This window comes from Ornithorhynchus anatinus, chromosome 11 (assembly GCF_004115215.2).
Source record: "Ornithorhynchus anatinus isolate Pmale09 chromosome 11, mOrnAna1.pri.v4, whole genome shotgun sequence".
Taxonomy (NCBI): domain Eukaryota; kingdom Metazoa; phylum Chordata; class Mammalia; order Monotremata; family Ornithorhynchidae; genus Ornithorhynchus; species Ornithorhynchus anatinus.
In genome coordinates this window covers 54,084,393-54,097,252 of record NC_041738.1, presented here as the reverse complement: position 1 = coordinate 54,097,252, position 12,860 = coordinate 54,084,393, and the positions used below count along the sequence as shown (strand labels likewise).

Genomic DNA, 12,860 nt, shown 5'->3' with positions numbered 1-12,860 from the left:
GGTTCCCCAACTTCTGCACAACCATTTTTGACCCTCAGATGCGTCAGTGTTCCAAACCTCCAGACTTGAAAAAGGCCCTTCCCCTGTGGTTTGGAAACCAGTCTGAATTGGGGAAGGAGGGTGGCGGGGGCGGCAGGAGTGGTCACTGGTCGGGCGGGCGGGGGCTGAGCTGGAGCGTCCTCTAAGAGCTGGGGACCTGGCTTCGTCTAACAGATAAGTCTTCGATCGCTGGCTCGGAAGACGCAGAACCTCTTGCTCCACCCATCAAGCCAATTAAGCCCGTCACCCGGAATAAGGCCCCCCAAGAGCCGCCAGTGAAGAAAGGGCGGCGATCGAGACGGTGTGGGCAGTGCCCGGGCTGCCAGGTGCCCGAGGACTGTGGCATCTGCACAAACTGCCTGGACAAGCCCAAATTTGGTGGCCGCAACATCAAGAAACAGTGCTGCAAGTGAGTGGCTGTCTAAAAGTAATAATAATAATAATAATAATAATAAATATGGGTACCTGTCAAACGCTTACTATGTGCCAAGCACCGATGTGTACACTGAGATAGAAAAAAGTTAGGTTGGACACAGTCTCTGTCCTACTTGGGGCTCACACTCTTACCCCATTTTACAGATGAGGGAACTGAGGCACAGATAAGGTAAGTGATTTGCCCAAGGTCATACGGCAGACGTGGCAGAGTCGGGATTTGAACCCAGTTCTTTCTGACTCAGGCCCATACTCTGTGCATTAAGCCACGCTACTAAGCCGTGATGTTTCCTTAACTCAGAGGACTTGCCCTCTGGGCCACAGGACTCTGGCCGAGGCGTTGAAGGGACTTGCCGCCAGTCTCTGAAGAGGGCCGGCCACTGGGGGTTGTTTCCACGGAGCTGGACCTGATGGGGTCAGAAGGGGCGGCATGCTTCCTCCCAGGGTTGCTGGGGTGGAGAGGACTCCTGGGGAGGGTGGCAGGAGAGGGCATTTTGGCTGGAGAAGACCCTCCAGCAAAGAGGACGGCTGCAGATTGAGCCATCCAGTTCTGTTCTGGCCCAGCTTCCTCAATAGGCTGGGAGCGACGGGGCCTAAGGAAAGATAAGAAGCACTGCGGCCTAGTGAATAGAGCACGGGCTTGGGAGATAGAAGGACCTAGGTCCTAATCCTGACTCCGTCGCTTGTCGGCTCTATGACCTTGGGCAAGTCATTTCACTTCTCTGGGCCTCAGTTACCTCATCTGAAAATAGGGATTAAGACTGTGAGCCCCAGGTGGGACATGGACTGTGTCCAACCTGATTATTTGGCATCTCCTTCAGTGCTTAATGCAATGCCTGACACATAGTAAGCCCATAACAAATACTATTTATATAAAATAAATTTTATCTATATAAATATATATATTAATATACATGTATTTAGGTATGTACCTGTGATCTAGATGGTACTGAGGAAGCAGGGCTGGGAAAAGGGCTCCGTTGTCTGCAACCGCAGGGAAAGCCGTCTCCCAGAGAACAACTACAAATAGTCAAGTCTCTCTCCAAGGTCTTTGTGGGCCCAGGCGAGGGTCAGAAAGCAGAGCAGAAGTGGTGGGAGAGTCGTGGGTCAGCAACTAACCTCATATTGAAACCCTTTTAGAGGTGACGGAAGAATCCAAAGCCTGTTTTTTTGGGGTGCAGTAAGATAATAATAATGATGGCATTTGTTAAGCGCTCACTATGTGCCGGGCACTTTTCTAAGCGCCGGGGGGGGGGGGGTACAAGGTAGTCAGGTTGTCCCACATGGGGCTTACAGTCTTAATCCCCACTTTACAGATAAGGTAACTGAGGCCCAGAGAAGTTAAGTGACTTGCCCAAAGTCACATAGCTGATAAGAGGTGGAGGCGGGATTAGAACCCATGACCTCTGACTCCCAGGCCCAGACTCTTGCCACTGAGCCACGCTGCTTCAGGGCACGAAGGTATAGAGAGCTGTGCGACCCAGCCATGGCAGGTGGAGAAACTGTTTGTTGCCTCCCAACTGGTAAATTCATCAGTGGTATTTATTGAGCACTAACTATGTGCAGAACATTGTAATAAATGCTTGGGAGAGTATAATACCACAGAGTTAGCTGACACGTTCCTCGCCCATAAAGAGCTTACAGTCTAGTAGGGGGGACAGGCATTGATAAGAAGAAGGAATTGATAATATACCTACTCCAAATTTAGAGAGCGACCCGAACCCTAGTCCCCTCCCCCGGAAAGCGGCAGGGACAGCAGAAGGCGTGATTCCCAGAACTGAGGGCCCAGAGCCAGGCGATCCGGACCTGGGTGGCTACCAAGAGAGCGTGGGGTGAGGGATGACCTCTGACGCTTCTGATTCGTCCCTTGTTTCCCAGGATGAGGAAATGCCAGAACCTGCAGTGGATGCCTTCCAAAGCCTACCTTCAGAAGCAAGCAAAAGGTAGTTCTCCAAGGAAACGCCACGTCCTCCCCCTCCCCGCCGGGGTCCCGGGCCTGGGCTCCCGGGCACGAGTCGCGTGTAGCCGAGGAGCTAAGGCAGGCGAGCCCTTATAAAGGAGCCTCCCGCTCCTTCCGTCCCCTTGAAACGGGGAGCTGGTAGGGCAGGGTGGGAGATGAGCCTTATTTGCATGGCTCCTGGCATCGAGCCCCGATTGTGCCTGATCGCTGTGGGCATCGGCTTGGGGGAGCGGAGATGAGTTGGCCTCGCTTTTCTCCCCAAGTCAGTGTTAACCGAAAGTCCTCCTCGGCCCTGCAGCTGATCTCCCCTTTATGCCTCCTCCTCCTCCTCCTCCTCCTAGCGGCAAAGAAGAAGGAGAAGAAGCCCAAGACCAGTGAAAAGAAAGAGAGCCACTCGGGGAAGACCAGCGTGGACTCTGGCCAGAAGCTGGCGCCTCCAGCGAGGGAGGACCAGGCCCCGAAAAAAAGCGCTGAGCCGCCTCCTCGGAAGCCCGGCCCCGAGGAGAAGAGCGAGGATGGGGGCGCGCCTCCCGCCGGCCCCGATTCCAAACAGCCGACCGCACCCGCTGCCAGGAAAGCTGGCAAACAGGTGGCCCCCCAGCCAGCGCAGGCCCCCCCGCCCCCGCCGCCTAGCACAGGACCCCTGAAAAAGGAAGCGCCCAAGACCGCTCCCAGTGAGCCCAAGAAGAAGCAACAGCAGCAGCAGCAGCAGCAACAGCCGTCACCGCCCCCGCCACCGCCGCCGTCACCTCCGCCGCCACCGCCACCTTCCCAGCCAGATCCAGGTGAGGGGCGGGTCACGCACGGGAAGAGGGGGACTTCTGCCTGCCCCGGGCCAGCCGGATCCCCCACGGCAAGGACCAGCGAGCCTCACCTCCCCAGCAGTCCGAAGCCGAAACCTCTTCCCGCGGAAACGTCCCGGGTTCCCCCCCCCCCGAGACCGGCTCCGCCCAGGCCACGCCGGACCTTTAGTGACGGGTCCGGGGTGGCGGATGGGTGGGATCTGTTCTCGTTGTGGTGGGGTCTCTGGGACCTTTCCCCTTCCCGGCCTCAGCCACGTGCCCCCTTCGCCCCTGGGGCGGGGTGCTGTGGGTGGGCAGTGCTGCGGTGTGGGGCGTGCCCCTTCCCTCCCCCCAGCGTGAACCCCGAATCCACAAACCCTCTTTGGCTCCCCAGGACCGGAGCAGGGCAAGCAGAAAAAACCGGCTCCCCGCCCGAGTTTACCCGTGAAGCAGAAACCAAAAGAAAAGGTGAGGTATCGTCAGTTCCTTCCACCCTTCGAAGGGGTTCAGGCCGTTCTGCAGGAGAGCAGCCCACTCCCCTCGCTTAAATCCCTTGAGCGCAGCCACCCCTCAGAGTCAGCCCAGCCAGCGAGCGCTGCCTCTCTCCTATGAGTCAGGAAAGGACCCCTGGACCTGGGCTTCAGGCAGCCTGTATCCCCGTGACCTCTCCTTCAGTTGCCCCGTTGTCTCCCTCTGGGGCCCCGTTTGCCTTTAGCCTGAGAAGCTGCTGATCCCATAGCCGGCTTGCTTGGCCCAGGCTGTGGTTTCCCACCACCCGCCCACCTGGTCCCGTTGCCAATTGTTTGCCCATAGCAGCAGCTCTTCTTTCATCTACATGGCCCTCGGTCCCCTCCTCTGCCTGTGGTGGCTGATGGGCCAAGGAGAAGAAGGAGAAATGCTTAAGGAGTTGGGGGCGGGGGAGAAAGGGTGGGGGGGTCTCTGTGGAGGACAGCATTCTCAGGTGGGAGCATTTTTTCCTAATTGCCCAATTTGGGAATCTCCCAAATGAGGCTTCTCACCCACTTCTCACCCTGGGTGGCGTCAAGAGAAAAGCACGTGGGTTGTGGTGTGGTTTTGTTTCCGTCTCCTGGCTTCAGGAAAAACCACCTCCGATCAGCAAGCAGGAGAGCAGTCTGCTGAACTCCCTCACCACCCTCTCCAACGGGAGCACTTCCAAGCAGAAGCCGCAGGCGGATGGAGTCCACAGGATCCGTGTCGACTTTAAAGTAAAGGGGCTCGGGGGCTTTGGTGTTGGTTTGAGGGGACGGGGAATGAGACCTGGAGCCCGGGACCCTCAGGAACACACTCTTGCGTGCTCCCGGATTCTGGGTGGCGTTCCAAAACGGAATTGGGAAGCGGCGTCTCTGGGGTCAGAGGAGTCCAGCCGCTCAGATGGTGGTGGGGCGGTCTCTCCAAACCCTCCTACATCTCGGGACATTCAGACCGAACGGGCTAGAGCCCGGGAGACTCTTCCGACAGGAAAGGAGTGGAATCGACCCGGCCCGAGAGAAGGTGCATCCCAGCTGTGTCTCCGGCCCTCATCCGTGGCGGGCGATAAGCGGGCCTTTCTTAATGGCTTATGAGAGCCTAATGAGCTGACCAAACCAGCCACCTTCATCCTTGCGCTCCCAAATGCACACACTGTCGTTCTGCTTGGCCCAAATCTGGGCCCCCTGAGGGCAGTGGGTTCTGATTCCCTTTTTCCCTGTTGCAGGAGGATTGCGAAGCAGAGAGCGTGTGGGAAATGGGAGGCTTGGGCATTCTTACATCGGTCCCTATAACACCCAGGGTGGTCTGCTTTCTCTGTGCCAGCAGTGGGCATGTGGAGGTAAGTCGAGATTCCTGTTAGCAGCCTAATAGGGCCCCGGCTTCCTAATGGTGTGGCTCAAAAGTCTTAGGTCTTTCTGGATCTGTCCAGTGAACAGCGGGGAAGAGACTGACTGCAAACCCTAGACTGTAAAGCTCTTTGTGGGCAGGGAATGTATCTGCTAATTCTGTGGTATCGGGGGAGCACGAGTGCTATTGTACCGTGCTCTGCACATAGTAAGCCCTCAAATACCATTGATCGACTGAGAGAGTACTCTTCTGGCCGTAGAATGGAGTCACGAAGGTTTGAACGAGAAAAGTTTATTAGCAAATTCCATCTCCGCAAACGTACTCTCTTTCTCCCCCATATCCTCCCTCCCCCGCCAAGCTCTCCCAGAGTTGTGGTTTCCAAGGACGACCAGCTCCCCAGGTGTACTGTCCTTTAGACTGAAATCTCCTTGCGGTCAGGGACCACAACTACCGACTCTTCTGTATTGCGTTTGCCCAAGCGCTTGCTACAGTGCTCTGCACAGGAAGCACCAAACAAATTCCACCGGTGGACTGATTGATTGATTGATTGATGCGGGGCCCCGCAGTGTGCCCAGGGAAGTTCACCCCGATTCCTCCCCGGGGGTCCCTTGAATGGAGACAGAGTGGCTGGGCCTCACCCCTTTGTCCCCCGGCTCCTCTCCTAAAGGTCTCACCCGAGCATCAGGGAGTGCATTCCGCAGACCAGGGTCGAGACCTTTCCCCCAGAGCCCGAGAAGGGCCCGAGCGTCCAGTCGGCCACGCGTGTCCGGGGTCCCCTCCCCAGACACCGAACAACTCGCCTGTCCTGCTCCGGACGTACCCCGGGGGGCCTGAGCAGACAGGAGCCACCCGGGCACGGTGGAGAATTCTAGTCCTCTTGTGACCTGACCTTGCACTTCTGTTGTGTTTCCCCCCACCCCGTCCAACTTCTCTCCCATCAGTTTGTGTATTGCCAAGTCTGTTGTGAGCCCTTCCACAAGTTTTGTTTAGAGGAGAGCGAGCGCCCTCTCGAGGACCAGCTGGAAAACTGGTGTTGTCGGCGTTGCAAGTTCTGTCACGTGTGCGGGAGGCAGCACCAGGCCACGAAGGTACTGAGAATGCAGAGGGGGGCAAACCTGACATCTCTCCTCCGTCCCCCCGGGCTTCACGCGGCTGCATCAGCCCCTCTTTCCCAGTGGCTGGCTGGCTTAGGTCCCTAGGAATTTCCCCGCGGCCCCTGGCCTCCCACTGGAGGGTTTTAGTGTTTGAGGTTGGCCAGAGTAAAATTCCTCTTCCCCTGTTTCCCCCCACCCCACCCACCACCGCCAAACTCAGATGTTTTCCCACTGTTCTAAGTGCCGGGAGGATGGCTGAAGAAAGTTGATTTTTCAGCTCCTCTGCCGCTGGACAGGAGATAGTAGGTAATTTAAAAGCATCTGCCCTTTGGCCGTGCCGTTGAGTTAACGGGCGTGTTCACGGAGGGGTGGGGCCGGGGAGGGGCGTTTGCCCCCGAAGTCCGTAATCCTGGCAGGTCGCCCCGTCTCCCAGCAAAAACCGGTGAGAGTGGACTGGGAATTTCCCATCCTGCTTTGGCACAGCTTCCCCAGACTCCTAAGATTGCAAAGCCCCTGTCTGCCCCTCCCTCGGACACTCTTCGCATTGTGGGAGTGCCGGGGCTACAGAGCGGGACAGGAAGCCCAGCCTGGGACCTGCCGTTTCCGTAGTGACCCGAGTTCACGATCCGCCCTTTCCCGGTCTCTTTTTGATTGTAGTGAACTCACCTCTAGAGTGGACGGGTAGGCGGCCTGCCTCATCTCTGTTCTAGCCAAGTCTTTCTGGGTCTGGGGCGATTTGCTTTTCCTGTAGCCTTAACCCTGCCTCCGGCCACTCCCGGTGGCAGTTGGGATTATCTGGAAAATAGGTCATTCTTCCAGGTGGTTGAAATGGCTTCCCAACCGATTTCTCTCAGCGAGACCTTTGCTTCCCCAGACATATATCTAGCCGGCATCTCCCCGCTCCCTACGTAGTGAATTATTGTTCTGGGGAAGTGTCCTCCCCAAACTGTTGGGTGTTTCTTGCCCTCTCGTGGTCCTGGAGGTCCCTTTCGTTCTAGGTGAGGAAGCTGAGCTCCAAGAGGTGTGGTGACTGGGCTCAAGGTTCCTTGGTGTGACTGGTCCAACCAGGTGGTGGGCGGTTGGGGTGAGGGGTGGAGGTCTCGGCCCTTGCCGGTTGGCTTGAGCATGAGGAAATAAACAAGGAGGAAATGGTCAGGGTGCCGGGATTCCCCCCTGTAGCAGGTACCCCCAACAGGCAACTCTCCTGGCTGAAAAACAGGCAGCGAATAATGCAGAGCGTAAAGGCTCCTGACCACCTCAATTACTAGTTCCTTGTGAGCAGGGAGCGTGCCTGCCTACTCCGTGTGCTCTCCTCATGGTAAACACTCAGTAAAAACGTTGATTGACTGAAGGGGAGGGCAGGGGCCCGACTCACAGCTGGCCACATTCTTCGATTCCACAGCAGCTGCTGGAGTGTAATAAGTGCCGAAACAGCTATCACCCTGAGTGCCTGGGACCAAACTACCCAACCAAACCCACCAAGAAAAAGAAAGTTTGGGTGAGTTCCGGGCCCCTTCTCCAATCCCGTTGGACTAGCCCCACCCCGCTGGGCACCTCCAGGGCATAGAACATCTTGCTCTCGTAACGGGGAGGTGCTCCCTCTGGGAGGGCTTGGTATGTCCCGGCACACTTTGAATCCAGCAGGTGGGATTTGGCTCCCCTGAAATCAGACCCACAGAGCAAGCGATCGCAGGCAGCTGGAACGGTGGCGGGAAAAGCCCTTCTCTTCTCTTCCAGATCTGCACCAAATGTGTTCGCTGTAAGAGCTGTGGATCCACAACTCCAGGCAAAGGGTGGGACGCGCAGTGGTCTCACGATTTCTCACTGTGTCATGATTGTGCCAAACTTTTTGCTAAAGGTAAGGGAGGGCGTCAGTCTTTCGGGGTTGGGCTCGGGCAGTGTTTCTCCTGAGTGAGGTCCCCAGGGTCCCGCCTGAAGCCGTCTTTGCTCTAAAAGGAACGGCAGGCCCAAAAGAGGGAGGAGACACAGTCCCAGGTTGGGTTGGGTTTTGGTAGGGTGGGCAGCGGGAACTCGCGTTCCAGACCTCGGCCAAAACACCACCAGGCCGTCTGGTTGGGATTTCCAGTTGAGAGCTGGAGGGTAGGTGCACGGGCCAGAGTCCCTTCCGCAGATTTTCAGAGGAAGACCTCACTTGTCTGATGCTCGGGGACACGTTTTGGGATCCTCAGCTTCCGTCCTCCCTTCCCCTGTTCCCTCTTCCTGAGCCACCTGTAAGGGCTCCCCCGTCCAATAGGAAGGCCCGCGATAGGTAGAAATGATTCCTGGTGGCCGTGAATCCGCCGGAGACGTAACGACTCAGCTGAAGCATTGGAGATTTGAAGGGGTGATGGGGCATCCTGTAGCGGAACCATTGTGTGCATGTTTTCCGGGGACGGATCCTGGGAGGATGTCGCCATTTTTGTGGGGGTGGTTCCCAAAGTCGCGGGGTCTGACAAAGCCAAGGGTTTCAGGACTCTGGTCCAGGTGCCAGGGCGCTGCCTCAGAGCTGGCTTTGCTTTCAGGAAACTTCTGTCCACTCTGTGATAAGTGCTACGATGACGACGATTACGAGAGTAAGATGATGCAGTGTGGGAAATGCGATCGCTGGGTCCACTCCAAGTGTGAGAACCTTTCAGGTATGGAGAACACCTTTGACTCCTCGGGTTCAACACGCATACACACACACGTCCCGTTCCCCTCTTTCCCCCCGCCCCCACCCTCTCCAATTCCCTGAACTTTCCCCCAGTCATCTAGTAAGCCTCTTTGTCCTCGAGGAAGGGGCTGGAAAAGGCATATTTATATAAGTTTGGTGACTTGGGAGATTTGGAGGAGGTCTTTTTTTTCCTGAACTTGGGTTTCGGGTTTCTCTTCGTACGTTTGGCCTCTTTTCCCCATTGGCTTGTTCACTCCTCAAGAGGAGACAACGGACCTGGTCAAATTCTTCTGTAACTCACTTCTGAACCCCAAGACCCGATTGGTATTTAGTAAGTAGTGTGGCCCATCTGTTGGTTGCTACTTCTGGGCTGGCAAACTAGGAACCCCGAAGGTCTGTTATTACTAGCATCGCCCTTATTATTTAACATCTTTATTTATACTTCTTTTGGCATCGGGATATCCACCTGAGAGGGATCAGAGTGTAGATTTTCTTCTTGGCAGCATTCCTTAAAATGTTTTTCAAAGGCTTCAGCTCCCTCTCCTCTGTGGGCTGTGCAGCTTACCTTCGGAATCCCAGATCTGTGTCAGTTAATCACAGCCTTTTGGCAAATCACGGGGAAAATCTGCTCCCGTGGGCTGCTGACCTGAAAAGGGGGCACAGAGGGCTTTTCTTCGGGATACACCTAAGAGGCATGTGGGAAAGGTGGAGTGTGCACCGGAATGGGCTGTGGCGGGCGCCTCCTTCACTCCCCCACGGCCGTTCGGGATCGCTCCCAGCCGGTGTTTTGTGTTCCTAGATGAGATGTACGAGATCCTCTCCAACCTGCCAGAGAGTGTGGCCTACACCTGTGTGAACTGTACGGAGCGGCACCCAGCAGAGTGGAGGCTGGCCCTGGAAAAAGAGCTGCAGATCTCCCTGAATCAGGTCCTCACTGCCCTGCTCAACTCCAGGACGACCAGCCACTTGCTGCGTTACCGGCAGGTGGGCCCTGACCCTCTCCCTGAGCAGCCTGAAGAACTGTTGTTAACCTCTAGTGCCCCCTCAGAGTGGAATTCTCAGCCTGTTGTACTTCAGAGGACTTGGGCTATCTACACTGGGGCGGTGGATGTGGAGGGAGGGGAATTGGGGAGAATGGGTTAGGGCAGTGGAGAGGACTTTGTTCCCGGAGAAATGGAGAAGATCTCGAAAGTTGTAGTGGGGCATTACTTGGGTAAATGAAATGAGTTGCTCAAAGACTTGGAGAAAATTCAGAGTGGCCCACAGAGACTCCAGCAAATATGTCTGCTGAGAGGTCCAGGTTCCCTAGGCTGGAAAGAGAAGAAAGCATGAGTAAGCATTTGGGTGTGTGCTTTGCGGCGGGGGGGGACTCTCAGCACCAGTACTGTCTGGCTTGCTGCTGGGCTGCCCATTGATCATTTATTGGAACTCCATCTTCTGGAGCAACTGGAAAGGATCCACCCTCCGAGTTGATTTGGTCACCTTCAGAGGGGTTGGGGCCTGGCCTACCTGGGGAGCTCTGGCAGTTTGGGGAGTGGCCTCCCCAAGGGACTCCAGCCCGAACCCCAATCTTCCTTTCCCTGTTCTGGGAGTTTGGTAGGCTGGTTATAGGGGAATCCCTTGCTGTGGGGAGAGAGTTTGTTCTGGAAGCTAGTGGCTGGGAGGGAGAGGAAGAGGAAGAATGCCACCCGGTTTTCCTCCTGACCCTAGTCTACCAAGCCGCCTGACCTAAACCCCGAGACGGAGGAGAGCATCCCATCCAGGAGCTCCCCAGAAGGGCCCGATCCACCCGTCCTGACCGAGGTCAGCAAACAGGAGGAACAGCAGCCCCTGGACCTGGAAGGAGTCAAGAGGAAAATGGACCAAGGGAACTATTCTTCTGTGGTATGTTTCTGGCGTTCCCGAACCAAGAATCGAGGGTTGCCTTGGGTACCCACCTGGTCAGCTAGGTGGGGGGATCTAGTGGGGCCTGGCAGCACATCTTGGTTTGACTTTTACCTGAGCTCTCCTGAAACCAATTATTCATATTGAGGAAGAAACGCCGGCATCTCCCGAGAGCCAATGTTGAGGGTAAATGGGAATAGGAACCAAATGTGTTTGCCCCACTAATACGAGCAGTAGGTGCCATGTGCTAATCTCTTCCAGGGGTTTTGGGTTGTTTTTGTTTTTTCACCCAGAGGCTTTTCAAGTTTGTAAGGAAAAAATATTTCAGAGCAAAGCAGAGTCATCTGGAAGACTCCAGATATTCCGGTTGAGCATTGCTTTGGGTGGCAGGTCACCCGTTCGGCGAGAAGAATTTGTGAAACAGAGCTGACTTTGTTTGCTCCCAAACAGCCCCTGCTTAGTATGTTTCGGCCATCCCTGGGCCCTCTTGCAGTGAGCCCCAAACCTTCTGTAGCTCATTCCCCCAAGATATCACAGGTGGTGATTCCACCTGAAAATGGGGCAGAGAGGGCTTTTCTTCGACCATCCCGCCCCACGAGGGCAAGAGTTTGAATACCTGGGGAGTTTTGGAGCACGCATCCTGACATGTAGGATTAATACCCTGTAATCGTCCTCCCAGTTGGAATTCAGCGACGACATTGTGAAGATTATTCAGGCGGCCATTAATTCAGATGGAGGGCAGCCTGAAGTTAAAAAAGCCAACAGCATGGTCAAGTCCTTCTTCATTCGGGTGAGTGAGATTTCAGTTTTGCCATTGAAAAGACCCCCGTTGCACACCAGTTCCCCATGTGGATTTAATACCCTGGGTTTAAGCCGTCACGTGGTTGTCTAGGAACCCAGGGAAGTCGTCAGAGTTGGTGGATCGTGCCCTGGGAGATGGGCAGTCTGGGGAGGAACTGTTGGCACCTGCACAGTTTCTGATGGCAGATTCCCGACTCTGTTTGTTTCCATCAGCAAATGGAACGTGTTTTTCCATGGTTCAGTGTCAAGAAATCCAGATTTTGGGAGCCAAATAAAGTAACGAGCAAGTAAGTAACTTCAGTCTCCAACTGGTGGGACTCCTGCTGAGGTTTGGGGGGGTCACCTAGCCTAGAGGAATTCATTCGTTCAGTCGTATTTGAGTGCTTACCGCGTGCCGAGCAGTGTAGTAAGCACTTGGGAGAGTACATTACAATAAACAGATACGTTCCCTAACCACAACGCCTGGGCAAGAAATCCCATTCATTCCCTCCCCCAGAAAAGAGTCGATTTCGGAATGGGGCATTTTTTTCCCCCTTTCCTCGGGTTTCTTGCTCTGAAATCAGTGGACCGAAAATGCCAGGGCTCATTTCGGGAGGGCACCCCGCTCCTGTCCCTGTCCTCGGTCCTTCCGAGTTCAGCCTTCCGTTCTTTCCCAAAGAGCAGGGAGTCTGTCGGGCCATCATTTGATCCCAGAAGCCCGCCTGAGAACCTCAGTTAGTGATCCAGGTGGTTGATCTCGAGACAAGTAGGAGTTAAAGAGTCAAGATCCGGGTAACCGGAGTTGTCTGATGGGGACAATCTGGATGGGCGTGCAGATCCAGAGGACCCTGCTTGCCGGGCCAGGGACTGAGCCATTCCGGAAGCGGGGCTCGCACCAATCCGGGCCTGGATGTTTCCTTCCCCAGCAGCGGGATGTTGCCGAATGCAGTGCTGCCGCCTTCCCTCGACCACAACTACGCCCAGTGGCAGGAGCGAGAGGAGAACAGCCGCACCGAGCAGCCCCCGTTGATGAAGAAGATCATTCCAGCTCCCAAACCCAAAGGTCCAGGAGAGCCAGACTCCCCGACTCCCCTACACCCGCCGACACCGCCCAGCATCTCAAGTAAGGACCATGGGAGTCGGCCTCTGCCCTGGACTCCCCACCAGGTCCGGCCCCGGGCTCCGCTTCCCAGAGGCGCCGGGTAAAATCATGTCGGGGCAGATGACGGCGTTGGCCAAGTTTAATTTCCTTTAATTTCACACCGGCCTCCGGAATTGACACTTTTTCCCCACTTAGGTTTTGCCGGCATATTCCTAGTTTAGGTTCTCTGGTGCTCAGAGACTGCCCGGTAGTTTTACACATCCCTTCCTCCCTACACACAAACCCCCTGCACCCCAGG

The 12,860-nt window shown here is 55.6% G+C and overlaps 1 protein-coding gene across 1 annotated transcript in view; it reads left to right on the top strand.

The window, feature by feature from the left end:
- KMT2A (lysine methyltransferase 2A) overlaps positions 1 to 12,860 on the top strand; it is a 63,607-nt gene that overhangs the window by 34,500 nt on the left and 16,247 nt on the right. The window contains 15 exon segments of the mRNA XM_029074572.2: positions 214 to 448; positions 2,350 to 2,414; positions 2,773 to 3,216; positions 3,608 to 3,681; positions 4,311 to 4,439; positions 4,928 to 5,041; positions 5,991 to 6,137; positions 7,546 to 7,641; positions 7,881 to 8,001; positions 8,666 to 8,779; positions 9,596 to 9,780; positions 10,507 to 10,680; positions 11,360 to 11,470; positions 11,695 to 11,768; positions 12,387 to 12,583. Of these exon segments, the coding sequence (XP_028930405.1) occupies positions 214 to 448; positions 2,350 to 2,414; positions 2,773 to 3,216; positions 3,608 to 3,681; positions 4,311 to 4,439; positions 4,928 to 5,041; positions 5,991 to 6,137; positions 7,546 to 7,641; positions 7,881 to 8,001; positions 8,666 to 8,779; positions 9,596 to 9,780; positions 10,507 to 10,680; positions 11,360 to 11,470; positions 11,695 to 11,768; positions 12,387 to 12,583 (2,280 nt within the window).